This window comes from Coturnix japonica, chromosome 16, assembly GCF_054131305.1.
Source record: "Coturnix japonica strain WE chromosome 16, WE-NBRP24, whole genome shotgun sequence".
NCBI lineage: Eukaryota > Metazoa > Chordata > Aves > Galliformes > Phasianidae > Coturnix > Coturnix japonica.
In genome coordinates this window covers 4243351-4271322 of record NC_140678.1, presented here as the reverse complement: position 1 = coordinate 4271322, position 27972 = coordinate 4243351, and the positions used below count along the sequence as shown (strand labels likewise).

The 27972-nt window shown below is 55.4% G+C and overlaps 4 protein-coding genes across 7 annotated transcripts; all 4 read right to left on the bottom strand.

The window, feature by feature from the left end:
* Window positions 1–437: 437 nt before the first annotated feature.
* Window positions 438–4615, bottom strand: LOC146758187 (uncharacterized). Its single transcript, XM_085517383.1, has 2 exons — window positions 3121–4615; window positions 438–2106 (listed from the first exon to the last, which is right to left on the bottom strand). The coding sequence occupies exon 1, from the start codon at window positions 3620–3622 to the stop codon at window positions 3206–3208; it is 417 nt and encodes a 138-aa protein (XP_085373509.1). The 5' UTR covers window positions 3623–4615; the 3' UTR covers window positions 438–2106; window positions 3121–3205.
* A 205-nt stretch (window positions 4616–4820) lies between these two features.
* Window positions 4821–8934, bottom strand: LOC146758186 (uncharacterized). The gene is made up of 8 exons (XM_085517382.1): window positions 8787–8934; window positions 8569–8630; window positions 8113–8266; window positions 7663–7919; window positions 7377–7462; window positions 6758–6882; window positions 6184–6295; window positions 4821–5983 (listed from the first exon to the last, which is right to left on the bottom strand). Exons 1-8 carry the CDS (start codon window positions 8887–8889, stop codon window positions 5248–5250), a joined length of 1635 nt encoding a protein of 544 aa, XP_085373508.1. The 5' UTR covers window positions 8890–8934; the 3' UTR covers window positions 4821–5247.
* Window positions 8935–13878: 4944 nt separating this feature from the next.
* Window positions 13879–22662, bottom strand: LOC146758185 (uncharacterized). 4 transcript variants are annotated; one of them, XM_085517381.1, is made up of 4 exons: window positions 21061–22662; window positions 19909–20046; window positions 14146–16529; window positions 13879–13952 (listed from the first exon to the last, which is right to left on the bottom strand). In XM_085517381.1, the coding sequence occupies exon 1, from the start codon at window positions 21559–21561 to the stop codon at window positions 21145–21147; it is 417 nt and encodes a 138-aa protein (XP_085373507.1). In that variant the 5' UTR covers window positions 21562–22662; the 3' UTR covers window positions 13879–13952; window positions 14146–16529; window positions 19909–20046; window positions 21061–21144. The 4 variants fall into 4 exon arrangements, 2 of the variants coding, with proteins under 2 accessions (XP_085373507.1, XP_085373506.1); XR_014934936.1 differs by lacking the exon at window positions 21061–22662 and having other exon boundaries at window positions 14146–14791; window positions 16346–20274; XR_014934937.1 differs by lacking the exon at window positions 21061–22662 and having other exon boundaries at window positions 14146–14299; window positions 16346–20270.
* A 566-nt stretch (window positions 22663–23228) lies between these two features.
* On the bottom strand, window positions 23229–27342 carry LOC146758184 (uncharacterized). The gene is made up of 8 exons (XM_085517379.1): window positions 27195–27342; window positions 26977–27038; window positions 26521–26674; window positions 26071–26327; window positions 25785–25870; window positions 25166–25290; window positions 24592–24703; window positions 23229–24391 (listed from the first exon to the last, which is right to left on the bottom strand). Exons 1-8 carry the CDS (start codon window positions 27295–27297, stop codon window positions 23656–23658), a joined length of 1635 nt encoding a protein of 544 aa, XP_085373505.1. The 5' UTR covers window positions 27298–27342; the 3' UTR covers window positions 23229–23655.
* Window positions 27343–27972: the final 630 nt, after the last annotated feature.

Below are 27972 nucleotides of genomic sequence, written 5' to 3'. Positions count from 1 at the left end.
GGCTCTGTGGGGGTTGCGGGGTGGCTACAGGTTCTTGGATGGGAAATACTGACGGGTATTGGGGCATTCAGGGAATTATGGGCGGGCTGTCGTGGGAAAGAAAGGGCAACCTTCTGGAAAGCAAGGGGCAGCCACGGGGATGGAAGGAACACCTACTGCAATGCAATGGTAATCTGGGCCGAGGCCAGGGGATAGCCAGGGGAAGAACAGGAAACATAGCTGAGTTCTTCTTCTTTCAAATCACAGAGTCAGAGAACCACAGAATGACCCAGGTTGGAAGGGGCATCAAAGATCATGAAGCTCCAACCCCCCTGCCTGGCAGGGCCACCAAACTTCCATGTTTACTAGATCAGGTTACCCAGGGCCCCATCCAGTCTGGCCTTGGACACCTCCAGGGATGGGGCATCCACAATGTCCCTGGGCAGCTTGTTCCAAGACCTCACCACTCTCCTAGTAAAGAAATCCCTATCTTCTACTTAACAGCTTTGCTGCAAAACTGCCAGAGGAGCTGTAGTCCCACCACCCGTCTCCTGCCTGTGTCAGAAAGAGCTGCACATCAGCCGGGTGCAATTGCCATTCAAAAGCCAGCTCCATCATTGCACTCACATCACCATCCCCTTCAGCATCTGGAACAGACACAGACAGCCAGGCCCTTGTACAGGAACCATTCCTACACAGCCAGGGAAGTCCTTCGCTGTCTTAAGATGCGAGCATCAGAGGAAGAGCTTAAAAGCCTTCAAAACAGGCTACCATGGCACCAACTGTGGAAGCTCAACACACCTTCTTAAGAAGCAGCAAGAGGAACAAATGCACCTGGCTGCTGGAGAGGGCTGTGCTGCATCTCCTGCTGCCACCCTTGGCTTGTCATCGTGCTGCCCAAACTCAGCACGCTCTGAAGGGCCGCAGACTTGCAGGAAAGAACAGAGAGCAAAGAGCTCTGCCTGCATTCCCTGTCAGCACCCAGAGATGAGCCGTACAGCCCTTGCTCTCAGCACACACACCTCCTCTCTCTTACCAGCTGCTTGCATTCCTGCACAGCGCTGCTCAAAGCCCTCCTCCAGTTCTCCCTTCACAACACAATACGCAGCCTCTCCCCAGCCACGAGCTCTGGGCTGTTTGATGCCTGTGCCATCAGCGGGACCTGCAGAACAAACCTTGGGCTTCAGAGCTTGGAGGAGACAAGCGCTCTGTCTAGGAACATCCACCATCCAAAGCACTTTAAAGAAGCAGCTTCTTGAAAGCCCTGGATCTCTGTGACACATCAGGAGATGCTGAACTCAACCCGCAGCCCTCTCCACAACGGAAGGGCTCTTCACAACCAGCTGGAGGGGGAGCAAAGACCGTCTCAAGATCTCCAGTCCAACTTCAAGGCCATCAGCCTTCTTGGGCTGTAGCTGTCCAGACCCTGAGGTTGGAGGGCACTTGACCTCCAGTTCCTCTTGGCCTCTGCTCATCTAGACTCCCTCTTTCTTGGCCTCCATGCCTCAGTTTGGCCTCAGGACTACTAAGCTGCAAGGCCTCTTGGCCAGGCTCTTAGCCTCTCTCCAGGCTATTTTACCTGAAGGCCTCTAAGCCTCCTGGGCAACCTCTAGGCCTTCAGGCCTCCCTCTATGCTTCCAGAGCAGCTTGCAGGCATCTGTGCCTCCAGACGTGTTCTCCATCACCCCTCTAAGCCTTCCTTTGTGCCTTAAATACTCATGGACTCGTGGTCTCTTTATTGGCCTCCCTCTGTGCATCAGGCCCCCAAAACCTCAGTGCTTCCAGTCCAGCCCATTGGTACCTCGGCTCAGCTGGTGCTGCTGCAGGCAGTGCTTCCCGTGCCTGCCCAGCCTGCAGCCAGCACACAACCTTAGCGGCCGCCTGCTGCTCACATACAAGCACAAGTGCTGCTGGAGAATCAGAGCAAAGCACAGCCTGAATCACTGCTACCTTGCACTATGGAATGGCTGAGATGCACCACGGCCTCACCTGCTGCCTTCTTGGAAGGGGAGGTTCAGCAGCAGCTCCACTCGTCAGCAAGTCCTCCAGAAACCTCCTTCTTTCTTCCTGAGCAGGAGACTGGACGCTGAAACCTTCTCCAAAGCCATTATTAAACAGTACCTGGACCTGAAGCCCCAGAAGAAAACACAGTTCAGATCCAAGACCACAAAACTGTCATATTCTAGTCCAATACAATTCCAATTCTGATTCAAACTTCAGAGCTAGCATTTCACCCACTCTGCTATGGAAGGGGGAAGGGAGGGGCAAAGGGAATGGGGAAGCGAGGGAGAGCCTTCTTGACCCCACATGCCCCTACAACCCACCCTATAGCCCCATACATCCCCTATAGCCCTGTATCCCACTAGAATCTTCTTACTGCCCACCCACAGCCCCCTAGAGACACGTATCCCCCATAATCCTCCTATAGCCTACCCAGAGCACCCTACAGGACCCACTTAGAACCTTAGAGCTCCCCCACAGCCCTACAGAGCACCCCAGCCCCCCAGCTCCCTACAGCCCCATGATCCCCTGTAGCCCCCCAAAGCACAGAATCAGCCCTGGACCCCCTCCACAGTCCCCTATATCCTCCCCAGAGCCCCCGCTGTCCCATAGCCTCCTATACCACTTCATTAGTTCCACACAACTTTCTAGAACCCCATAGCCCCCCTGTGGCCACTAGGAAGCTCCCCATAGTCCCATATACACCTACATCTACCCCTGAAGCCCCCCTAGCACCCTACAGCCCCAGATCCTCCTCTATAAGCCCCGCACAGCCCTATATCCCTCTTCAGCATCCTCAGTGCTCCCTATAGCCCCAGATCTCTCCTGACAGCCCCCTCACACCTTTCTATATTCCCACAACAGCTACCTACATCCCCATATCCCCCTACAGCCACCGGCAGACCACACATTCCCCTCACACCTACCCATTTCCTCATATCCCTTTGTATCCCCACACAGCCCACTACAACCCCATATCCCCCACTATTCACCTATATATCCATCCCACTGCCCCCCACAGCCCCACATTACCCTACACTCTCCCTACAGCCCCATATTACCCCATAGTCCTCCCACAGCCTCCTAAACTCCCCCAGTGCCCCCACTCCTCCCTCACTGCCCCCTACACCCACAGCCCACCTCAGCCCCGGGGGGCACCGGGAGCAGCGCTGGACGCCTCGGGGGGGGGGGCACCGCCCGGATGCGGGCAGCAGCGCTGCGGCCGTTAAGGCCCCGAGTCCTTCAACCGCTCCAAATCCCCGCATCCCACGCCGGAGGGGAGGGCAGGGCAGGGCGGGCCGCTTCGGGCCGCGCACGGTTCCTCGCCCTGGCCCGGACCCGACCTCCCGCACACCTCCGGCGCCGCCGTCCTCAGCACCGCTCCCGTCGTGCCGCGGTTCCGTCTCGGTGCTGCCCGGACAGCTCCGGCGCGCAGCGGCTGCAGCGGCGCTGCCGTGAAGGGCGGCCCTGGCTGCGGCAGCGGCTTCAGCCGAATGAAGTAACAGCCAGGCGGCCCCGAGCCACAAGATGACGGCTGCTCCCGCGCGCGGAGCCTCAGCCACTCTGCCCCACACCTGAAGATTTGCCTGGGGATGATGTGGTCAAAGCGCAGGATCCGGCTCTTGGTCTTGTTGAACCTCATCCCAATGGGTTCAGCCCAGCCATCCAGCCTGTCCCGATCATTATGTGCTTACCACGGTGGAGGCAACCGCTGGGCGGCTTGAAACATATGCAGTATCCCATCATGCAGTACTGTCCTCTAAACACCATATTAGGTCTCAAGAAAAAATTCTTGTGGCTACATGGCACCCCAGAAAGAACTGAGTCAGATAATGGGGCTCTGATGACCAGTGCTGCCCTCTGGTGCCCAGTGAAGAAATATCTAGATCACTTATCAGGATGGCAATTGATTGGCAATTGCAACGGCAACGGCAGGTCCCCTTCAAGCAGGAGAGCATGCAGAAAGCAGCGTTGCAACTTTTAGGCCCAGTTACTCCAAGCTGATCACTTTCTCCCCCAGTTCCTCATTGGCTGAGTACTTCAGGATCACAATCTCCCCGAAAAAGACCTAGGGGTCCTGATAGATGAGAAACTTAACATGAGCCAGCAGTGCACTCTGGCAGCCCGAAAAGCAAATGGGATCCTGGGCTCCATCAGGAGAGGGGTGGTCAGCAGGGATAGGGAGGTGATCGTCCCTCTCTACTCTGCTCTTGTGAGGCCCCATCTGGAGTACTGTGTCCAGGTGTGGAGCCCTCAGTACAAAAAAGATATGGAGATTTTGGAAAGGGTCCAGAGGAGGGCCACAAAGATGATCAGGGGGCTGGAGCACCTCCCCTATGAGGACAGGCTGAGGGAGTTGGGTTTGTTCAGCCTGGAGAAGAGAAGGTTGCGGGGTGACCTCATTGCAGCCTTTCAGTACCTGAAGGGAACTTACTCCCAGGAGGGGAGTAAACTCTTCGAAAGGGCTGATAATAGCAGGACTAGGGGAAATGGTTTTAAGTTGAAGGAGGGAAGATTTAGGTTGGATGTTAGGGGAAAGTTCTTTACTAGAAGGGTGGTTAGGTCCTGGAACAGGCTGCCCAGTGAGGTTGTGGATGCCCCGTCCTTGGAGGTGTTCAAGACCAGGTTGGACAGGGCCCTGGGCCCTGTAAATGTGTATGTTTTATGTGTATGTGTACGATGCCATGTGAGGTATCTGTATGCCTGCCTATGTATCTGCACAGCAGGCCCGGCTGCCCCTGCTTCCCCGCTTTGTGGGAGCTGGGGGGCTGTGACACGGCACAAATGGCAGTGCAGTCGGTAACTCGGGCTATATATATGTATACAGACACATGTGCATATTGTGTTTTGATTGTTTATTTGTATTTAGATGTTTATATTAAGTATGATGTGATGTAGAATAACAAGAGAATACAATATTATAAAGATATATAATTGATATAGATAGATAGATATAATAGATATAGATATATAGAGAGATTTATAATAATATAGGTATAGCAACAATGTTGCTATAGAATAGCAATATTACTAAGCCATGCCATTCTTTACCCCTTGCCTCGAACACTTCCAGCTATAGGGTTTTGCTCCTAAAGAGGCAAGGGGTCTTGGAAGAGTCCACACTCAGTCTCCTTGTTCCTTTGATTTTCTTCAAGGAGGTGGCATGCAGGAATGACACAAATGGGTCTCAATGGCACAAGTGGGACTCAGCAGCTGTTTTGCAGCCTCTAGTGGAGCTCTGACTGTCCTGGGCACAACACACCCACATCAGCGTGGGTAGGGTGTGCCCTTCCTGCGGAGTGGGGCTTTGGTATTTGGAGACTGACTCCTGGGAGACCCTGTTTCTTTCCTTATGGGTGGCAGAAATGCGGATGTGATGGCGGGGGACTCATGGCTGGTCTCGCCATGAGAAGCCGCTCCTGCCATCTCTTCAGCGGGAGACCCCGCTCCTTCCTTAATGGGTGGCAGCAACCCAGATCTGACAACAGAGGGCTCCTTGGGCAGGCTGGGATCTACGTGAGATGTTTCCGCTGCCACCTTTTCAGTGGGAGACCCTGTTTTTTCCGTTATGGGTGGCAGCAATCTAGATCTGCTGTGGGAGGACTGCTCGGGCAGGCAGGTCTCACCACAAGATGTTGCTGCTGCCATTTCCTTTGGTTGCTCCTGCGCTTTGCTGATCTTCTTAGCCCTTTTCCTGAGAAGTTTCACCGAGTCGCATGCCCGAAGCGCCAGCGTGGATGGTTTGCCTGGGGTCTCTGAGGATAGGCTGGACGCGGACCCAGAGGACGATGCTGGCTCTTGGCTGCACGAGGCCTTGGCTTCCTGCAGCTTGGGCAGCGCACCCTCACGCTGGGCTTCCTCTGCTCCTCCTTCTTCATCGAGGAACTTGATGCGTCTTGTTCGGCCCAGCCCTTCTCGGCTCTCTGTTCCCTCCAGGCCCTGCAGCTGGCAGCTCATTGGCTGCTCTGGGGCTTCAGGCACTGCCCGGATGGGTGGCAGAACACTGAAAGGACAGAGCGGGAGAGGTCCGCCTGAGTGGCTGAGATGTGGAGAGGGGCCAGCCCTGTGAACTGGGGGGATCCTGGCGTCCCCATCCCAGCACTCTCGGGCGCCCACAAACAAGCAGCGACCCTTTGGCGTTAGGGAATGGGCTCTCGTTGGGTCACCCCCACGCACATCCCAGCCCACAGCCTCCAGCCTCACCTGTTGGCAATGCTCTCCCTCCGCAGTCTGTTCTTTATCCTTCGCAACTGCTCTCCATCAACAGTTGCAGTGCTCAGGCGTCTAATATATGTTGGAGTGTTGTCAAATCTCACTGCAGTTGGGAAGGAAGAGGAGATTCACCGTCAAGCCTTTGGCTCGCTCACAAGCAGCACTCAGGCCTGTTCCCAGAACCCGCCCTGAAACCATCTCTGTCTCTACTCCCCCTCTCTGCAGTTCAGCTCTGTTTTGGGCTGCAGGAGGGACGCTGGCTTTGGGAAAGAGGAGCTGGCTGGTGACAAGAAGGTGGCAGGGTGACTTTTGAGGTCCCTGTCCTTCCACTGCGGGAGGGCAGGGCCTGAGATCCCCACATCCTCCTGCCATAGCCAGGGATGGGGGTACGTCACACACAGCACCTTCCTTTTGGACAGGCCAACCACAACCTAAGGGGAAAAGGCCGTGCTGAGCCAGCAGGAAGGTTTGATGCAAGTGAGAGCCCTGGGATGAAGGTCAGCAAGGGTCTGCCCACCACCAGTTGATTGCCCGTGCTGTGGAAAAGAGCTGGAAGCCACTTCACCTTTCTTGGCCCCAGTAAGAGGTGGCAAAGTCTCTTCTTTTGTTGACTTCTGTGACCCAGACAAGCTCCCAGAGGACTTGCGCTGTATCAGGGGCGGCAGTTTGGGGACCAACTCCATTTGGAACCTGTAAGCGAGGAGAAGGCAGTGAGTGGTGTGACGCAGTGCAACAGCAATCCTTGCTGCTCTCTCTGCTTGTCTGCTCACAGGCACATTTTCATGCCGCATGAAGGCTTTCTAAAGCCGCTAGCACGGTCACTTGGGATAGGAGGAGGGGAAACAGTTTCAGGCAGAAAGAGGGAAGACTGGCTGGGATGGGAGGAAGAAGGTTTTAGCTGGAGGGTGGCGAGGCACTGGGATGTCTTGCCCAGAGAGGTGCTGGGTGCCTGGATAGGCATTCAAGGCCTGGCTGGACCAGCCTCAGAGCAACCTCATTTGGAGGCAGGTGTCCCTGTTGTCCGCAGGGCAGTGGGACCGGGTGCCCTTTTCGGGTTCCTTCCTGCTCCAATCGTTCTGTGATTCTCTGGCACATCCTCCTGGGCAGGACACTGACGGACACGAGGCACAAGCGCTACAGAATGAGAGCTGAGCAGCTGCATCAAGCAGCAGAAAAATACTCACTTGGGTAAGACGACAAGGCATTTTGAGAACACCAGGGAAGCCACTGGTTTCACACGGGACACCCCCATGTCCATCAGCGAGGGGGCCTGCAAGGGAGGAACAGGGAGGTTGTGGGATGTCCTGGTCATGGCTGAGGCACTGGGGACACGAGGAGCCCGAGGCAGGGAGAGCTGACAGCACCGCCGCACCTGCACAGCTCGAGCAGCTGCCCAGGTCCTGGTGAGCCGTGTGCGGGCTGAGTGAGGCTGATGGTACTGCCCAGGCTATGGAGAAACCTACGGCTCACCTTGCGAACGGCTCCCCTGAAGTTCTCTTTCCCCAACAGCTTCTCCAGGAAGTCATAATAGAACTTCATTTGGAAAGTCAGCCCGTCAATAAGGAGCACTCCGACATCCTTCAGGACCATGGCCACGTTCTCCCCATTCTGCAGGCAACTGGAGAGCAGCGACACCGTGCTTTGGATGCACGACTTCACTGTCTGCCAGCTCACAGAGGCGGCTGCAGCCACCTGGCTGCAGTGCAGGGGCTCCACCTTCCTTTCGACTGAGAAAATACCAGATACAGGGTTGATGATACGGTTGCTGTTCCACCTAGAACTGCTTCTAAGGGACATCATCCAGATTGGCCCCGCGTTTGGACAGGCTCCCCAGAAGGGGAGGTCTGCTTCTGAGAAGGGAGGCGGTGGCCCTGTTTGCCCTGTCCACGAAGCCAGCAAGGGTTTAATCCCCCCTCCTACCTGGCAGGGACCCCCTGCGGGCCTTGAGGTGGTGCATAGCTATGAGGTTGCTGGCCAGGTGAAACACGGGCCAGCACAGGGTCACAGTCCCGTCCTCCATCCTGATCTCCCTGGAGATGATGTCAAAGGTGCCGAAGGTGGGAATCCAGACCCCCTGCGAGTGGAGGAGGAAGAGAGGGAGGACGCGTTACGGGCTGGCTGGAGGAAGAGCTGGAGGTGGTCCTTTGCGGGGACAGATCTCAGGAGCCCCCTCCTGCTGTTCAGAGGCACAAGCCAGGGCAGCGGGGACGGCTTTGGGGCTGCACAGCCCTCTCCTTCCCCTCGCCCTCCCTCCCAAATGCAGCTCAGCAGGGAAACACGGGGTAAGCTTCCTGCTGTGTGTGCAGGGGAAGACTCAGAGGAAGTCCAGGCTGAGCCGGACAGGGCGAGGAGGAACCCGGCAGCCAACAAACGCACCTTGTGCACCAGGAGACTCTCGTGTACCAAGGCGGCCACCGCATCCCAGACGGCAACTCGCTCTGCAGATCAAAGGAAAAGCAGGTCACACTCTGCACCTGCCGCTTCCCGGCACCCCTCCCACTGCTGGGCAGGAGGGAGGTGGCAGATGTAAAGTGCCATCTCCATCCCAAGACTGGCTGCAGCACCGCTCCCGTGGTGGCTGCGGGCCCGTGTACCTTTGGTATTAGCGCATGTTTGTCCAGAGGCAAGGCCCGCCCTGGGGCCGTTCTCACTCATCCCGGGTTGCTCCTTCTCGGCACCGGCCATGCTGGAGCTCATCCTTCAGATGCGTCTGCTCTGTACCAGATGCTCCTTCAGGATGCAGGACCCTCCTCCGTGCTCTGCCTTCACCCCCCTCCAGGGTGGCCGTGTCACAAACGTCACCACGGCAACGTGGTGACATCATGGCCAGCTGCCCATTATGATGCTGGCACTGCTGCCTGCCCCGCCTGACAGTGCTGACCCATCTCTGCTTTCTCCCTCTCCTGGAGCTGTGAGTTGAGGGGTGACCCTGGGGCGAGGACGGGGCTGGGATGTGTGGCTGTTCTCTCAGTTCCATGGGCCTTGGGGACACCGCGGGGGCTGCTGTTGGGCTCCCTCCTGATATTGGTGGGCAATGGGCAGGGGAAGGAGGCAATGGGGGGCAGTTGGGGCTGAGCAGGCTACAGGACCGTGACTTGGCCACGTTGTTCTAGCGCTCACAATGGGCCCCTGCACCACAGGGCACTTGGGGGACGCTGGGTGTCTCCGCAGCCCTGAGGACCGGGCATCAGGGGCTGGGAATTAATTGATGGCATAGTCATGATGGCATTAATTGATGACTGTCTGTGGCCTGTTCCAGGGGACCTGGGCACTGTCACCTCCAGCCCTTCCCTTGCACTCCATGAAGCTGTGCAGAGGAACGGATCTGGAGGGGGCAGGCCCTATGGATGGCCCAGATTCATCATTAAGGTGGGACAGGGGCTGTGGCTTCTGTCCCCAGGGGACTCAACGTCCTGCCCTGGGTCTCTTGGCTGCTGCCAGACCTTCTCCTGCCCTGAGTCCCTGGGGACAAACCCTGCAGGGACAAGGCTCCTCCTTGCCAGTGCTGCCCTCTGACATCCTCTGGTGCCCAGTGAAGACCCTGATAATCAGTGACATCCCATGATGATCAATAAATCCCTCAGCAAAGCTACACGCTGCGTGTCTGTGTCCTTGTTCTCATGCTCAGCAGGGACAGCTGGGATCTCTCCTTGCCTGGCTGTGGCCACCTCAAAGTGCCGGGAGCCTTCCCCAGCTCCATGCCATGCACACCATGTCCTGCACCCCTGTGGCCTTCCCCACCCTGTCGCATCACCTGCTCCAAAGTCCTAAAGGATGGAGCTCCTCATGCTGCCAAGCAGCCCCAATAACCTCCCTCTGCTCTCTCTCAGCGCCTCCATACAGTTCCTCCCAAACCTGTTACACTTTGATCCACCTCTGCATGGACACAGTGTGACCACGTCACCCTCCTTTTAGCCGCTCTCTTATTGCAGACACTTGGCCCTCCTTTGGGTCTGCTTTATGCCTCTTGTGTCAGAGCCCCAACCCCATTACCCAAAGTCCGCATATCCCCTCCCACAGACACCTCCAATCTCCCGATGACCAACGAAGCCCTCTGATGACCAGTGACACCCCTTCTCGATCACTGAAGCCTTCTGATGGTCAATGAACATCTCTGACAACCAGTGGAGCCCTCCGACAACCAACAAAGCCTTCAGATGACCACAGTCATTTCCTCTGGACACGCTCCAAGGTTGTGATGTCTTCCTTGCAGTGAGGGGCCCAAAAGTGGACACAGCACGGGAGGTGCGGCCTCACCAGAGATGAGTATAAGGGGACAATCACTGCCCCGCTCCTGCTGCCAATGCTGTTTCTGATACAAGCCAGGATGCTGTTGGCCTTCTTGGCCTGCTGGGCACACCAATGGCTCAAGTTCAGCCAAGCATCGATCACTGCCCCCAGGTCCAGGTCCTCTACGCAGCCTTCCAGCCACTCTGCCCCACACCTGAAGATTTGCCTGGGGATGATGTGGTCAAAGCGCAGGATCCGGCTCTTGGTCTTGTTGAACCTCATCCCAATGGGTTCAGCCCAGCCATCCAGCCTGTCCAGATCATTATGTGCTTACCACGGTGGAGGCAACCGCTGGGCGGCTTGAAACATATGCAGTATCCCATCATGCAGTACTGTCCTCTAAACACCATATTAGGTCTCAAGAAAAAATTCTTGTGGCTACGTGGCACCCCAGAAAGAACTGAGTCAGATAATGGGGCTCTGATGACCAGTGCTGCCCTCTGGTGCCCAGTGAAGAAATATCTAGATCACTTATCAGGATGGCAATTGATTGGCAATTGCAACGGCAACGGCAGGTCCCCTTCAAGCAGGAGAGCATGCAGAAAGCAGCGTTGCAACTTTTAGGCCCAGTTACTCCAAGCTGATCACTTTCTCCCCCAGTTCCTCATTGGCTGAGTACTTCAGGATCACAATCTCCCCGAAAAAGACCTAGGGGTCCTGATAGATGAGAAACTTAACATGAGCCAGCAGTGCGCTCTGGCAGCCCGAAAAGCAAATGGGATCCTGGGCTCCATCAGGAGAGGGGTGGTCAGCAGGGATAGGGAGGTGATCGTCCCTCTCTACTCTGCTCTTGTGAGGCCCCATCTGGAGTACTGTGTCCAGGTGTGGAGCCCTCAGTACAAAAAAGATATGGAGATTTTGGAAAGGGTCCAGAGGAGGGCCACAAAGATGATCAGGGGGCTGGAGCACCTCCCCTATGAGGACAGGCTGAGGGAGTTGGGTTTGTTCAGCCTGGAGAAGAGAAGGTTGCGGGGTGACCTCATTGCAGCCTTTCAGTACCTGAAGGGAACTTACTCCCAGGAGGGGAGTAAACTCTTCGAAAGGGCTGATGATAGCAGGACTAGGGGAAATGGTTTTAAGTTGAAGGAGGGAAGATTTAGGTTGGATGTTAGGGGAAAGTTCTTTACTAGAAGGGTGGTTAGGTCCTGGAACAGGCTGCCCAGTGAGGTTGTGGATGCCCCGTCCTTGGAGGTGTTCAAGACCAGGTTGGACAGGGCCCTGGGCAACCTGATCTAGTAAATGTGTATGTTTGGTGGCCCTGCTAGGCAGGGGGGTTGGAACTACATGATCCTTGAGGTCCCTTCCAACCCGGGTGATTCTGTGATTCTGTGATCATGGAATGCATTTGGATCAGTGATGCGTTTGGAATCATGGAATCCTAAAATTGCTCAGGTTGGGGAAGAGCTTCGAGGTCCTGCAGTCCAACTGCAGCCCAACCACGGAACCAATGCAGTCTCTCCAGCTGCATCTGCAGCACCTTTCTCCTCTCCAGCAGATCAGCACTCCCTCCCAGCTCGGTGCTGTCTGTGAACTTACTGAGGGCGCACTCAATGCCCTGGCCGAGATCCCTGATCAAGGCGTTCATTAGGAGCGTCCCCAGTGCCGAGCCCTGGGGACACCACTTGTGACCGGCTGCCAGATGTAAAGGCTGCTCTGGGTGTAGAGGCTTGGCTGAGTGCCTGTCTGAAAACAAACCTGCCAGGAACCAAACAAGGCAGAGGAGCCACGATGCCATGTGAGGTATCTGTATGCCTGCCTATGTATCTGCACAGCAGGCCCGGCTGCCCCTGCTTCCCCGCTTTGTGGGAGCTGGGGGGCTGTGACACGGCACAAATGGCAGTGCAGTCGGTAACTCGGGCTATATATATGTATACAGACACATGTGCATATTGTGTTTTGATTGTTTATTTGTATTTAGATGTTTATATTAAGTATGATGTGATGTAGAATAACAAGAGAATACAATATTATAAAGATATATAATTGATATAGATAGATAGATATAATAGATATAGATATATAGAGAGATTTATAATAATATAGGTATAGCAACAATGTTGCTATAGAATAGCAATATTACTAAGCCATGCCATTCTTTACCCCTTGCCTCGAACACTTCCAGCTATAGGGTTTTGCTCCTAAAGAGGCAAGGGGTCTTGGAAGAGTCCACACTCAGTCTCCTTGTTCCTTTGATTTTCTTCAAGGAGGTGGCATGCAGGAATGACACAAATGGGTCTCAATGGCACAAGTGGGACTCAGCAGCTGTTTTGCAGCCTCTAGTGGAGCTCTGACTGTCCTGGGCACAACACACCCACATCAGCGTGGGTAGGGTGTGCCCTTCCTGCGGAGTGGGGCTTTGGTATTTGGAGACTGACTCCTGGGAGACCCTGTTTCTTTCCTTATGGGTGGCAGAAATGCGGATGTGATGGCGGGGGACTCATGGCTGGTCTCGCCATGAGAAGCCGCTCCTGCCATCTCTTCAGCGGGAGACCCCGCTCCTTCCTTAATGGGTGGCAGCAACCCAGATCTGACAACAGAGGGCTCCTTGGGCAGGCTGGGATCTACGTGAGATGTTTCCGCTGCCACCTTTTCAGTGGGAGACCCTGTTTTTTCCGTTATGGGTGGCAGCAATCTAGATCGGCTGTGGGAGGACTGCTCGGGCAGGCAGGTCTCACCACAAGATGTTGCTGCTGCCATTTCCTTTGGTTGCTCCTGCGCTTCGCTGATCTTCTTAGCCCTTTTCCTGAGAAGTTTCACCGAGTCGCATGCCCGAAGCGCCAGCATGGATGGTTTGCCTGGGGTCTCTGAGGATAGGCTGGACGCGGACCCAGAGGACGATGCTGGCTCTTGGCTGCACGAGGCCTTGGCTTCCTGCAGCTCGGGCAGCGCACCCTCACGCTGGGCTTCCTCTGGTCCTCCTTCTTCATCGAGGAACTTGATGCATCTTGTTCGGCCCAGCTCTTCTCGGCTCTCTGTTCCCTCCAGGCCCTGCAGCTGGCAGCTCATTGGCTGCTCTGGGGCTTCAGGCACTGCCCGGATGGGTGGCAGAACACTGAAAGGACAGAGCAGGAGAGGTCCACCTGAGTGGCTGAGATGTGGAGAGGGGCCAGCCCTGTGAACTGGGGGGATCCTGCCGTCCCCATCCCAGCACTCTCAGATGCCCACAAACAAGCAGCGACACTTTAGCGTTAGGGAATGGGCTCTCGTTCGGTCACCCCCACGCACATCTCAGCCCACAGCCTCCAGCCTCACCTGTTGGCAATGCTGTGAATAGAACTTCATTTGGAACGTCAGCCCGTCAATGAGGAGCACTCTGACGTCCTTCAGGACCATGGCCACGTTCTCCCCATTTTGCAGGCGGCCGGAGAGCAGCAACACCGTGCTTTGGATGCACAACTGCGCTGTCTGCCAGCTCACAAAAGCAGCTGTAGCTACCTGGCTGTACTTCAGGTGCTCCACCTTCCTGGGGGCTGAGAAAATACCAGATACAGGGTTGATGATACGGTTGCTGTTCCACCTAGAACTGCTTCTAAGGGACATCATCCAGAACGGCCCCGCGTTTGGACAGGCTCCCCAGAAGGGGAGGTCTGCTTCTGAGAAGGGAGGCGGTGGCCCTGTTTGCCCTGTCCACGAAGCCAGCAGAGATTTAATCCCCCCTCCTACCTGGCAGGGACCCCCTGCGGGCCTTGAGGTGGTGCATAGCTATGAGGTTGCTGGCCAGGTGAAACACGGGCCAGCACAGAGTCACTGTCCTGTCCTCAGTACCGATGTCCTTGGAGATGGTGTCAAAGGAGCCAAAGGTGGGAATCCAGACCCCCTGCGAGTGGAAGAGAAAGGAAAGGCGGAAGCATTACGGGCTGGGATGAAGGCTCATCATCTTCCTCACTAAGCCTTGTCATCTTCCTTGCTGTAAACTTTCAACCCTGCAGGAGGGGCACCCTCCAAAATGGTTCCAGCTGCCCTGTGGACATCTAATCACTCCACTGTTCTCGGGCTGTTCCACCCTTATCTTTATGGCCTTCATCCCCCTTGTTTTTCCACACTCACTGTCTGCACTCCCCATTCTTCTAACAACTTTGACAGAAACCATCTTTCCACTCCCCTGTCCCAGTTTCTGTGACACTTTCTTTCTCTCCCTCACTGTGGGGCCCTTCTATCACCCTTCAGTTCCCCCCTTTTCTTTCACCTACCAGGACTTCCACCTGCTGGATCATTTGATTCTTTCTTGATGTGTTCTGAAATAAGCCCCGCTCTCCACCTTTTCTCTTAGCTCACGCCTCTCCCATACCTCGTATTCCCTTATGGCATCCTGGCACAGACACAAAGAGCACCACCTTCCCACACAAGTCGAACACAAGAGTAGCAAGGTGATGCAAACTAAGAAAAGCTGTTTGAACCATCCTAAAATTGGCAACTAGTAATTTATCCCATAGTCCAGAGAAAGCCATTCCCCAATCAGTGTTATGCCTGCCTACTTCACGTTGCAATACAACTTTGGATAAAGGGGATACCTCCTCTTGGACTGCCCACAGGGCACCTGCATTCTCAGGCATTTCTCAAGCTGCAGAGACGCTCACTATAGCCCTTCACAGCGGTGCTACTTTTAAGACCAGGATAAGAGCTCTCACAAAGCTATGGCATCCCGTATTACACCTTACCAATGGCTTATTCACCCTTCTTAGCCCACCTTGCATTTTTATACTGGCTCCACATAGTCCTCACTATGCCAGGTGGGAGTTTGAGCTCTCCCATCTCCCCACAGCCACCCAAAGCCTTTACCCGAACAACACTTGCTCATTCTATTACTTCCGTTTTGATACTCATGCCCATTAATCAGAGTCTTATTACTTCCCTTCATAGCGGCCACTGTTTAATATGGCACCTGCCCCTCAGTAAATGGACTCCCTTTGACCGCTTTTATATCTGTACTGAGCAGATGAATTTAGTCACAGGGTCCCAGATCACGGTGCTTCCGTCCCTGCCTTTGGTAATCGTGTACAGACCCAGCAATCAAGGAAGTATTATGTTTTTGGAAAGCTACTAATTACACTGCAAAGCAAATTAGTGACCGACTCGTCATTTCTTTATGTTTAACTTTCCATGGAGCACTTTCCTTGACAGACCAAGTAGTTCCTCAGCATCTTGGAATCATCTCCTGTCAAAATACTTTAATGACTGCACGTGCCTGAACAGTTCTACAAGGGAAGCCTCCGGCCACTAAAAAAGGTACCAACATACAGCGATACCCCCCTTTTCTTGGTAGCTCTGAGAACTCAATTTGCCACTGTTGCCCTGGAAGGTACCCTTTCCCATTAGGCCCACTTGTGCCCTGTTCCTGGCACTGGGATCGTACTTTGTAGAGTCCATTTGCCCAGTGTATCCCCTTACCTTCCCTTATAACCAGTGTCCATAAAATACTAAGGGGCAGAAGAATGCGACCATCTGGGCATGCACCCACCTTTCAGCTTGCTCTCTTCCCTTTTAAATCATTAATTGCACTCCTGTCCTCTTTAGAATATTTTACAGGTTTTGACTCAGGTTCAGAGATTTTAAGTTTACCGTCTGGAACTGAAACCTTCTTCAACTGCCTGTTCTGCCACCTGACCCATCATCTTATTCCCTATTTCCTGTACAGTGTTGCCTTTCTGATGTCCTTTACAGCGTATAATAACCATTGGTAGATTTACATCATACTGTTTTCCTTGTGTGTGAGCAATCCTTGCCATTTTCAGATGGCACTATGAGCGTGTGGCACCCCAAAGACATAATTAGCATCGGTCGATATAATTAAGGCTCTTGTCAAGGCAGTTATTCCAGCCTTCTGAGGGGAAGTCCCCACAGCTGATGGTAGTGCTTCCATTACCTGCTCAGTAACAGTTACTGCATATCCTGCCTTGCAGCCTCCTTGTCTCACAAAACTGCAGCTGTCGGGAAACCAGGAACTTCTGCATCTTCTAAGGGTTCATCCTTCAGGTCCGACGGACCGGCAGCAACGTGCAGCTTCAGTTGTTTCAAAGCAGTCACGTAATACTGATTCTCCATGAGGTCTGCTAAGGAAAGATACTGGGTTGACAATATTAGGAACAATTATTTCTTTGGGGTGAGAGCCAATGTCCCGCTTTGCCTCCAATACAGTCAACAATGTAGGAGATATTAAAACCGGGATCCTTTGGCCCAGTGTAGATTTATGGGCTTTTTGAATATCGAGCATCAGAGCAGCCACCGCCCTCAGGCACCATGGCCATCCCGTACTCATTTCATCAGGCTGTCTGGAGTCCGTAGCCGTGTATCCATAGTCAGCACCCTCCTGCCATTCCTGGGAACGTATGGAGTTCCTTGGCAGTCTGTGGCGCAGAGGTTTGGCAAATGGTTTCTTTCCTGGCAGTCCTTACTGTGGGAACACAAGAAGGACTGCACGGAGCAGCAGCTGCGGAGCAAGATAAACAGCACAAGAACCAAGGACACCTCGAGGAGAAGAAAGAATGGATGGCGGCTCTGGTTGGATAAGAGCCCACATGAATGGTTGCAGAATGTTGGTGCAATGTTCCGTTGGCGTGTAGGGGTGAATGAGAAAGCCAGAAAAAGAAAACTTGTGAAGGTACAGAAGTGATGTGAGGGGGATCTGCTGGGATGGGGGGAAGCCACACGGGGTGGTGGGGCAGTGAAAGGATGCCTACGGGAAGGCTAAGGGGCACTCTGGGGAAGCTGTGGGGCAGAGCCACACCTAGGAGCTGCCTTTACCCAACACAGTGCTGGTGCTGGAACTGCTGCTGGCCACGGGCCGTGGGCAGTGATGGGGCTGTTCCAGGGCTGCACTAGGATGGCTCTGGGGGCTGCTGTGGGGCAGCAGGTGATGAATCTGTCCTGCACACGGGACTCCCCCATAGCCCCTTAGACTTCCATCTTGCCCCCAGGATGTGGGCGAGATGAGGGTCTAGGGCATATAGAGAGTGCTGTTCTACAGCAACCCCAGAGCCACTCTACAGTACCCCCTGAATGACCCAGGAACAGACCCAGCACTGTCCACAGCCTCATCTGGGCTTATGGGGTTATGGGTCATGTGGAGCCTTGGGGTCACGTGGAGTTATATGGGGTTATGGGGTCATGTGTGGTGATAGATCAGGGCTCCACCTTTGGGCCACAGGGAACCCCAATTTCCTCTCAGGAAGAACTCAATACATGCACTCCAACACTGACCCACATCCCCCATTCTCACCCCAAACCACTCTCTACATGCCCCCGGGCCCCCTACGCCACATCTGTGCCCTACACCTTTTCCAGCACTGCATTCCCCTCCTGCAGCAGCCCCTCCTGTCCCAGCACCGTGCTGCTGGATGGGATCTGGAAGGATACGGGGGTGAAGAGGGGCCCCAGCAGGGCTCTGGGAGTCCTTGAATGGTGATGGGGGTCCTGTCAGGCTAGCAATGGGGAAGGCGTACTGGGTCTGAGGAAGTCCTGGAAGGGTTCTGGGGCTCTGTGGGGGTTGCGGGGTGGCTACAGGTTCTTGGATGGGAAATACTGACGGGTATTGGGGCATTCAGGGAATTATGGGCGGGCTGTCGTGGGAAAGAAAGGGCAACCTTCTGGAAAGCAAGGGGCAGCCACGGGGATGGAAGGAACACCTACTGCAATGCAATGGTAATCTGGGCCGAGGCCAGGGGATAGCCAGGGGAAGAACAGGAAACATAGCTGAGTTCTTCTTCTTTCAAATCACAGAGTCAGAGAACCACAGAATGACCCAGGTTGGAAGGGGCATCAAAGATCATGAAGCTCCAACCCCCCTGCCTGGCAGGGCCACCAAACTTCCATGTTTACTAGATCAGGTTACCCAGGGCCCCATCCAGTCTGGCCTTGGACACCTCCAGGGATGGGGCATCCACAATGTCCCTGGGCAGCCTGTTCCAAGACCTCACCACTCTCCTAGTAAAGAAATCCCTATCTTCTACTTAACAGCTTTGCTGCAAAACTGCCAGAGGAGCTGTAGTCCCACCACCCGTCTCCTGCCTGTGTCAGAAAGAGCTGCACATCAGCCGGGTGCAATTGCCATTCAAAAGCCAGCTCCATCATTGCACTCACATCACCATCCCCTTCAGCATCTGGAACAGACACAGACAGCCAGGCCCTTGTACAGGAACCATTCCTACACAGCCAGGGAAGTCCTTCGCTGTCTTAAGATGCGAGCATCAGAGGAAGAGCTTAAAAGCCTTCAAAACAGGCTACCATGGCACCAACTGTGGAAGCTCAACACACCTTCTTAAGAAGCAGCAAGAGGAACAAATGCACCTGGCTGCTGGAGAGGGCTGTGCTGCATCTCCTGCTGCCACCCTTGGCTTGTCATCGTGCTGCCCAAACTCAGCACGCTCTGAAGGGCCGCAGACTTGCAGGAAAGAACAGAGAGCAAAGAGCTCTGCCTGCATTCCCTGTCAGCACCCAGAGATGAGCCGTACAGCCCTTGCTCTCAGCACACACACCTCCTCTCTCTTACCAGCTGCTTGCATTCCTGCACAGCGCTGCTCAAAGCCCTCCTCCAGTTCTCCCTTCACAACACAATACGCAGCCTCTCCCCAGCCACGAGCTCTGGGCTGTTTGATGCCTGTGCCATCAGCGGGACCTGCAGAACAAACCTTGGGCTTCAGAGCTTGGAGGAGACAAGCGCTCTGTCTAGGAACATCCACCATCCAAAGCACTTTAAAGAAGCAGCTTCTTGAAAGCCCTGGATCTCTGTGACACATCAGGAGATGCTGAACTCAACCCGCAGCCCTCTCCACAACGGAAGGGCTCTTCACAACCAGCTGGAGGGGGAGCAAAGACCGTCTCAAGATCTCCAGTCCAACTTCAAGGCCATCAGCCTTCTTGGGCTGTAGCTGTCCAGACCCTGAGGTTGGAGGGCACTTGACCTCCAGTTCCTCTTGGCCTCTGCTCATCTAGACTCCCTCTTTCTTGGCCTCCATGCCTCAGTTTGGCCTCAGGACTACTAAGCTGCAAGGACTCTTAGCCTCTCTCCAGGCTATTTTACCTGAAGGCCTCTAAGCCTCCTGGGCAACCTCTAGGCCTTCAGGCCTCCCTCTATGCTTCCAGAGCAGCTTGCAGGCATCTGTGCCTCCAGACGTGTTCTCCATCACCCCTCTAAGCCTTCCTTTGTGCCTTAAATACTCATGGACTCGTGGTCTCTTTATTGGCCTCCCTCTGTGCATCAGGCCCCCAAAACCTCAGTGCTTCCAGTCCAGCCCATTGGTACCTCGGCTCAGCTGGTGCTGCTGCAGGCAGTGCTTCCCGTGCCTGCCCAGCCTGCAGCCAGCACACAACCTTAGCGGCCGCCTGCTGCTCACATACAAGCACAAGTGCTGCTGGAGAATCAGAGCAAAGCACAGCCTGAATCACTGCTACCTTGCACTATGGAATGGCTGAGATGCACCACGGCCTCACCTGCTGCCTTCTTGGAAGGGGAGGTTCAGCAGCAGCTCCACTCGTCAGCAAGTCCTCCAGAAACCTCCTTCTTTCTTCCTGAGCAGGAGACTGGACGCTGAAACCTTCTCCAAAGCCATTATTAAACAGTACCTGGACCTGAAGCCCCAGAAGAAAACACAGTTCAGATCCAAGACCACAAAACTGTCATATTCTAGTCCAATACAATTCCAATTCTGATTCAAACTTCAGAGCTAGCATTTCACCCACTCTGCTATGGAAGGGGGAAGGGAGGGGCAAAGGGAATGGGGAAGCGAGGGAGAGCCTTCTTGACCCCACATGCCCCTACAACCCACCCTATAGCCCCATACATCCCCTATAGCCCTGTATCCCACTAGAATCTTCTTACTGCCCACCCACAGCCCCCTAGAGACACGTATCCTCCATAATCCTCCTATAGCCTACCCAGAGCACCCTACAGGACCCACTTAGAACCTTAGAGCTCCCCCACAGCCCTACAGAGCACCCCAGCCCCCCAGCTCCCTACAGCCCCATGATCCCCTGTAGCCCCCCAAAGCACAGAATCAGCCCTGGACCCCCTCCACAGTCCCCTATATCCTCCCCAGAGCCCCCGCTGTCCCATAGCCTCCTATACCACTTCATTAGTTCCACACAACTTTCTAGAACCCCATAGCCCCCCTGTGGCCACTAGGAAGCTCCCCATAGTCCCATATACACCTACATCTACCCCTGAAGCCCCCCTAGCACCCTACAGCCCCAGATCCTCCTCTATAAGCCCCGCACAGCCCTATATCCCTCTTCAGCATCCTCAGTGCTCCCTATAGCCCCAGATCTCTCCTGACAGCCCCCTCACACCTTTCTATATTCCCACAACAGCTACCTACATCCCCATATCCCCCTACAGCCACCGGCAGACCACACATTCCCCTCACACCTACCCATTTCCTCATATCCCTTGGTATCCCCACACAGCCCACTACAACCCCATATCCCCCACTATTCACCTATATATCCATCCCACTGCCCCCCACAGCCCCACATTACCCTACACTCTCCCTACAGCCCCATATTACCCCATAGTCCTCCCACAGCCTCCTAAACTCCCCCAGTGCCCCCACTCCTCCCTCACTGCCCCCTACACCCACAGCCCACCTCAGCCCCGGGGGGCACCGGGAGCAGCGCTGGACGCCTCGGGGGGGGGGCACCGCCCGGATGCGGGCAGCAGCGCTGCGGCCGTTAAGGCCCCGAGTCCTTCAACCGCTCCAAATCCCCGCATCCCACGCCGGAGGGGAGGGCAGGGCAGGGCGGGCCGCTTCGGGCCGCGCACGGTTCCTCGCCCTGGCCCGGACCCGACCTCCCGCACACCTCCGGCGCCGCCGTCCTCAGCACCGCTCCCGTCGTGCCGCGGTTCCGTCTCGGTGCTGCCCGGACAGCTCCGGCGCGCAGCGGCTGCAGCGGCGCTGCCGTGAAGGGCGGCCCTGGCTGCGGCAGCGGCTTCAGCCGAATGAAGTAACAGCCAGGCGGCCCCGAGCCACAAGATGACGGCTGCTCCCGCGCGCGGAGCCTCAGCCACTCTGCCCCACACCTGAAGATTTGCCTGGGGATGATGTGGTCAAAGCGCAGGATCCGGCTCTTGGTCTTGTTGAACCTCATCCCAATGGGTTCAGCCCAGCCATCCAGCCTGTCCCGATCATTATGTGCTTACCACGGTGGAGGCAACCGCTGGGCGGCTTGAAACATATGCAGTATCCCATCATGCAGTACTGTCCTCTAAACACCATATTAGGTCTCAAGAAAAAATTCTTGTGGCTACATGGCACCCCAGAAAGAACTGAGTCAGATAATGGGGCTCTGATGACCAGTGCTGCCCTCTGGTGCCCAGTGAAGAAATATCTAGATCACTTATCAGGATGGCAATTGATTGGCAATTGCAACGGCAACGGCAGGTCCCCTTCAAGCAGGAGAGCATGCAGAAAGCAGCGTTGCAACTTTTAGGCCCAGTTACTCCAAGCTGATCACTTTCTCCCCCAGTTCCTCATTGGCTGAGTACTTCAGGATCACAATCTCCCCGAAAAAGACCTAGGGGTCCTGATAGATGAGAAACTTAACATGAGCCAGCAGTGCGCTCTGGCAGCCCGAAAAGCAAATGGGATCCTGGGCTCCATCAGGAGAGGGGTGGTCAGCAGGGATAGGGAGGTGATCGTCCCTCTCTACTCTGCTCTTGTGAGGCCCCATCTGGAGTACTGTGTCCAGGTGTGGAGCCCTCAGTACAAAAAAGATATGGAGATTTTGGAAAGGGTCCAGAGGAGGGCCACAAAGATGATCAGGGGGCTGGAGCACCTCCCCTATGAGGACAGGCTGAGGGAGTTGGGTTTGTTCAGCCTGGAGAAGAGAAGGTTGCGGGGTGACCTCATTGCAGCCTTTCAGTACCTGAAGGGAACTTACTCCCAGGAGGGGAGTAAACTCTTCGAAAGGGCTGATAATAGCAGGACTAGGGGAAATGGTTTTAAGTTGAAGGAGGGAAGATTTAGGTTGGATGTTAGGGGAAAGTTCTTTACTAGAAGGGTGGTTAGGTCCTGGAACAGGCTGCCCAGTGAGGTTGTGGATGCCCCGTCCTTGGAGGTGTTCAAGACCAGGTTGGACAGGGCCCTGGGCAACCTGATCTAGTAAATGTGTATGTTTGGTGGCCCTGCTAGGCAGGGGGGTTGGAACTACATGATCCTTGAGGTCCCTTCCAACCCGGGTGATTCTGTGATTCTGTGATCATGGAATGCATTTGGATCAGTGATGCGTTTGGAATCATGGAATCCTAAAATTGCTCAGGTTGGGGAAGAGCTTCGAGGTCCTGCAGTCCAACTGCAGCCCAACCACGGAACCAATGCAGTCTCTCCAGCTGCATCTGCAGCACCTTTCTCCTCTCCAGCAGATCAGCACTCCCTCCCAGCTCGGTGCTGTCTGTGAACTTATTGAGGGCGCACTCAATGCCCTGGCCGAGATCCCTGATCAAGGCGTTCATTAGGAGCGTCCCCAGTGCCGAGCCCTGGGGACACCACTTGTGACCGGCTGCCAGATGTAAAGGCTGCTCTGGGTGTAGAGGCTTGGCTGAGTGCCTGTCTGAAAACAAACCTGCCAGGAACCAAACAAGGCAGAGGAGCCACGATGCCATGTGAGGTATCTGTATGCCTGCCTATGTATCTGCACAGCAGGCCCGGCTGCCCCTGCTTCCCCGCTTTGTGGGAGCTGGGGGGCTGTGACACGGCACAAATGGCAGTGCAGTCGGTAACTCGGGCTATATATATGTATACAGACACATGTGCATATTGTGTTTTGATTGTTTATTTGTATTTAGATGTTTATATTAAGTATGATGTGATGTAGAATAACAAGAGAATACAATATTATAAAGATATATAATTGATATAGATAGATAGATATAATAGATATAGATATATAGAGAGATTTATAATAATATAGGTATAGCAACAATGTTGCTATAGAATAGCAATATTACTAAGCCATGCCATTCTTTACCCCTTGCCTCGAACACTTCCAGCTATAGGGTTTTGCTCCTAAAGAGGCAAGGGGTCTTGGAAGAGTCCACACTCAGTCTCCTTGTTCCTTTGATTTTCTTCAAGGAGGTGGCATGCAGGAATGACACAAATGGGTCTCAATGGCACAAGTGGGACTCAGCAGCTGTTTTGCAGCCTCTAGTGGAGCTCTGACTGTCCTGGGCACAACACACCCACATCAGCGTGGGTAGGGTGTGCCCTTCCTGCGGAGTGGGGCTTTGGTATTTGGAGACTGACTCCTGGGAGACCCTGTTTCTTTCCTTATGGGTGGCAGAAATGCGGATGTGATGGCGGGGGACTCATGGCTGGTCTCGCCATGAGAAGCCGCTCCTGCCATCTCTTCAGCGGGAGACCCCGCTCCTTCCTTAATGGGTGGCAGCAACCCAGATCTGACAACAGAGGGCTCCTTGGGCAGGCTGGGATCTACGTGAGATGTTTCCGCTGCCACCTTTTCAGTGGGAGACCCTGTTTTTTCCGTTATGGGTGGCAGCAATCTAGATCTGCTGTGGGAGGACTGCTCGGGCAGGCAGGTCTCACCACAAGATGTTGCTGCTGCCATTTCCTTTGGTTGCTCCTGCGCTTTGCTGATCTTCTTAGCCCTTTTCCTGAGAAGTTTCACCGAGTCGCATGCCCGAAGCGCCAGCGTGGATGGTTTGCCTGGGGTCTCTGAGGATAGGCTGGACGCGGACCCAGAGGACGATGCTGGCTCTTGGCTGCACGAGGCCTTGGCTTCCTGCAGCTTGGGCAGCGCACCCTCACGCTGGGCTTCCTCTGCTCCTCCTTCTTCATCGAGGAACTTGATGCGTCTTGTTCGGCCCAGCCCTTCTCGGCTCTCTGTTCCCTCCAGGCCCTGCAGCTGGCAGCTCATTGGCTGCTCTGGGGCTTCAGGCACTGCCCGGATGGGTGGCAGAACACTGAAAGGACAGAGCGGGAGAGGTCCGCCTGAGTGGCTGAGATGTGGAGAGGGGCCAGCCCTGTGAACTGGGGGGATCCTGGCGTCCCCATCCCAGCACTCTCGGGCGCCCACAAACAAGCAGCGACCCTTTGGCGTTAGGGAATGGGCTCTCGTTGGGTCACCCCCACGCACATCCCAGCCCACAGCCTCCAGCCTCACCTGTTGGCAATGCTCTCCCTCCGCAGTCTGTTCTTTATCCTTCGCAACTGCTCTCCATCAACAGTTGCAGTGCTCAGGCGTCTAATATATGTTGGAGTGTTGTCAAATCTCACTGCAGTTGGGAAGGAAGAGGAGATTCACCGTCAAGCCTTTGGCTCGCTCACAAGCAGCACTCAGGCCTGTTCCCAGAACCCGCCCTGAAACCATCTCTGTCTCTACTCCCCCTCTCTGCAGTTCAGCTCTGTTTTGGGCTGCAGGAGGGACGCTGGCTTTGGGAAAGAGGAGCTGGCTGGTGACAAGAAGGTGGCAGGGTGACTTTTGAGGTCCCTGTCCTTCCACTGCGGGAGGGCAGGGCCTGAGATCCCCACATCCTCCTGCCATAGCCAGGGATGGGGGTACGTCACACACAGCACCTTCCTTTTGGACAGGCCAACCACAACCTAAGGGGAAAAGGCCGTGCTGAGCCAGCAGGAAGGTTTGATGCAAGTGAGAGCCCTGGGATGAAGGTCAGCAAGGGTCTGCCCACCACCAGTTGATTGCCCGTGCTGTGGAAAAGAGCTGGAAGCCACTTCACCTTTCTTGGCCCCAGTAAGAGGTGGCAAAGTCTCTTCTTTTGTTGACTTCTGTGACCCAGACAAGCTCCCAGAGGACTTGCGCTGTATCAGGGGCGGCAGTTTGGGGACCAACTCCATTTGGAACCTGTAAGCGAGGAGAAGGCAGTGAGCGGTGTGACGCAGTGCAACAGCAATCCTTGCTGCTCTCTCTGCTTGTCTGCTCACAGGCACATTTTCATGCCGCATGAAGGCTTTCTAAAGCCGCTAGCACGGTCACTTGGGATAGGAGGAGGGGAAACAGTTTCAGGCAGAAAGAGGGAAGACTGGCTGGGATGGGAGGAAGAAGGTTTTAGCTGGAGGGTGGCGAGGCACTGGGATGTCTTGCCCAGAGAGGTGCTGGGTGCCTGGATAGGCATTCAAGGCCTGGCTGGACCAGCCTCAGAGCAACCTCATTTGGAGGCAGGTGTCCCTGTTGTCCGCAGGGCAGTGGGACCGGGTGCCCTTTTCGGGTTCCTTCCTGCTCCAATCGTTCTGTGATTCTCTGGCACATCCTCCTGGGCAGGACACTGACGGACACGAGGCACAAGCGCTACAGAATGAGAGCTGAGCAGCTGCATCAAGCAGCAGAAAAATACTCACTTGGGTAAGACGACAAGGCATTTTGAGAACACCAGGGAAGCCACTGGTTTCACACGGGACACCCCCATGTCCATCAGCGAGGGGGCCTGCAAGGGAGGAACAGGGAGGTTGTGGGATGTCCTGGTCATGGCTGAGGCACTGGGGACACGAGGAGCCCGAGGCAGGGAGAGCTGACAGCACCGCCGCACCTGCACAGCTCGAGCAGCTGCCCAGGTCCTGGTGAGCCGTGTGCGGGCTGAGTGAGGCTGATGGTACTGCCCAGGCTATGGAGAAACCTACGGCTCACCTTGCGAACGGCTCCCCTGAAGTTCTCTTTCCCCAACAGCTTCTCCAGGAAGTCATAATAGAACTTCATTTGGAAAGTCAGCCCGTCAATAAGGAGCACTCCGACATCCTTCAGGACCATGGCCACGTTCTCCCCATTCTGCAGGCAACTGGAGAGCAGCGACACCGTGCTTTGGATGCACGACTTCACTGTCTGCCAGCTCACAGAGGCGGCTGCAGCCACCTGGCTGCAGTGCAGGGGCTCCACCTTCCTTTCGACTGAGAAAATACCAGATACAGGGTTGATGATACGGTTGCTGTTCCACCTAGAACTGCTTCTAAGGGACATCATCCAGATTGGCCCCGCGTTTGGACAGGCTCCCCAGAAGGGGAGGTCTGCTTCTGAGAAGGGAGGCGGTGGCCCTGTTTGCCCTGTCCACGAAGCCAGCAAGGGTTTAATCCCCCCTCCTACCTGGCAGGGACCCCCTGCGGGCCTTGAGGTGGTGCATAGCTATGAGGTTGCTGGCCAGGTGAAACACGGGCCAGCACAGGGTCACAGTCCCGTCCTCCATCCTGATCTCCCTGGAGATGATGTCAAAGGTGCCGAAGGTGGGAATCCAGACCCCCTGCGAGTGGAGGAGGAAGAGAGGGAGGACGCGTTACGGGCTGGCTGGAGGAAGAGCTGGAGGTGGTCCTTTGCGGGGACAGATCTCAGGAGCCCCCTCCTGCTGTTCAGAGGCACAAGCCAGGGCAGCGGGGACGGCTTTGGGGCTGCACAGCCCTCTCCTTCCCCTCGCCCTCCCTCCCAAATGCAGCTCAGCAGGGAAACACGGGGTAAGCTTCCTGCTGTGTGTGCAGGGGAAGACTCAGAGGAAGTCCAGGCTGAGCCGGACAGGGCGAGGAGGAACCCGGCAGCCAACAAACGCACCTTGTGCACCAGGAGACTCTCGTGTACCAAGGCGGCCACCGCATCCCAGACGGCAACTCGCTCTGCAGATCAAAGGAAAAGCAGGTCACACTCTGCACCTGCCGCTTCCCGGCACCCCTCCCACTGCTGGGCAGGAGGGAGGTGGCAGATGTAAAGTGCCATCTCCATCCCAAGACTGGCTGCAGCACCGCTCCCGTGGTGGCTGCGGGCCCGTGTACCTTTGGTATTAGCGCATGTTTGTCCAGAGGCAAGGCCCGCCCTGGGGCCGTTCTCACTCATCCCGGGTTGCTCCTTCTCGGCACCGGCCATGCTGGAGCTCATCCTTCAGATGCGTCTGCTCTGTACCAGATGCTCCTTCAGGATGCAGGACCCTCCTCCGTGCTCTGCCTTCACCCCCCTCCAGGGTGGCCGTGTCACAAACGTCACCACGGCAACGTGGTGACATCATGGCCAGCTGCCCATTATGATGCTGGCACTGCTGCCTGCCCCGCCTGACAGTGCTGACCCATCTCTGCTTTCTCCCTCTCCTGGAGCTGTGAGTTGAGGGGTGACCCTGGGGCGAGGACGGGGCTGGGATGTGTGGCTGTTCTCTCAGTTCCATGGGCCTTGGGGACACCGCGGGGGCTGTTGTTGGGCTCCCTCCTGATATTGGTGGGCAATGGGCAGGGGAAGGAGGCAATGGGGGGCAGTTGGGGCTGAGCAGGCTACAGGACCGTGACTTGGCCACGTTGTTCTAGCGCTCACAATGGGCCCCTGCACCACAGGGCACTTGGGGGACGCTGGGTGTCTCCGCAGCCCTGAGGACCGGGCATCAGGGGCTGGGAATTAATTGATGGCATAGTCATGATGGCATTAATTGATGACTGTCTGTGGCCTGTTCCAGGGGACCTGGGCACTGTCACCTCCAGCCCTTCCCTTGCACTCCATGAAGCTGTGCAGAGGAACGGATCTGGAGGGGGCAGGCCCTATGGATGGCCCAGATTCATCATTAAGGTG

Bases quoted from the DNA above. Each gene is read 5' to 3' on its own strand.
- LOC146758187 (XM_085517383.1), bottom strand. From the start codon at position 3,622: ATGAGGTTCAACAAGACCAAGAGCCGGATCCTGCGCTTTGACCACATC.
- LOC146758186 (XM_085517382.1), bottom strand. From the start codon at position 8,889: ATGAGCTCCAGCATGGCCGGTGCCGAGAAGGAGCAACCCGGGATGAGT. The intron at 7,463-7,662 runs GTGAGCCGTAGG...CCTCCCTTGCAG, and splicing joins TCAGGGGAGCCGTTCGCAAG to GCCCCCTCGCTGATGGACAT. The intron at 5,984-6,183 runs GTGAGGCTGGAG...CTGTCCTTTCAG, and splicing joins AGGGAGAGCATTGCCAACAG to TGTTCTGCCACCCATCCGGG.
- LOC146758185 (XM_085517381.1), bottom strand. From the start codon at position 21,561: ATGAGGTTCAACAAGACCAAGAGCCGGATCCTGCGCTTTGACCACATC.
- LOC146758184 (XM_085517379.1), bottom strand. From the start codon at position 27,297: ATGAGCTCCAGCATGGCCGGTGCCGAGAAGGAGCAACCCGGGATGAGT. The intron at 24,704-25,165 runs GTGAAGTGGCTT...TCCCAACTGCAG, and splicing joins TCTTACTGGGGCCAAGAAAG to TGAGATTTGACAACACTCCA. The intron at 24,392-24,591 runs GTGAGGCTGGAG...CTGTCCTTTCAG, and splicing joins AGGGAGAGCATTGCCAACAG to TGTTCTGCCACCCATCCGGG.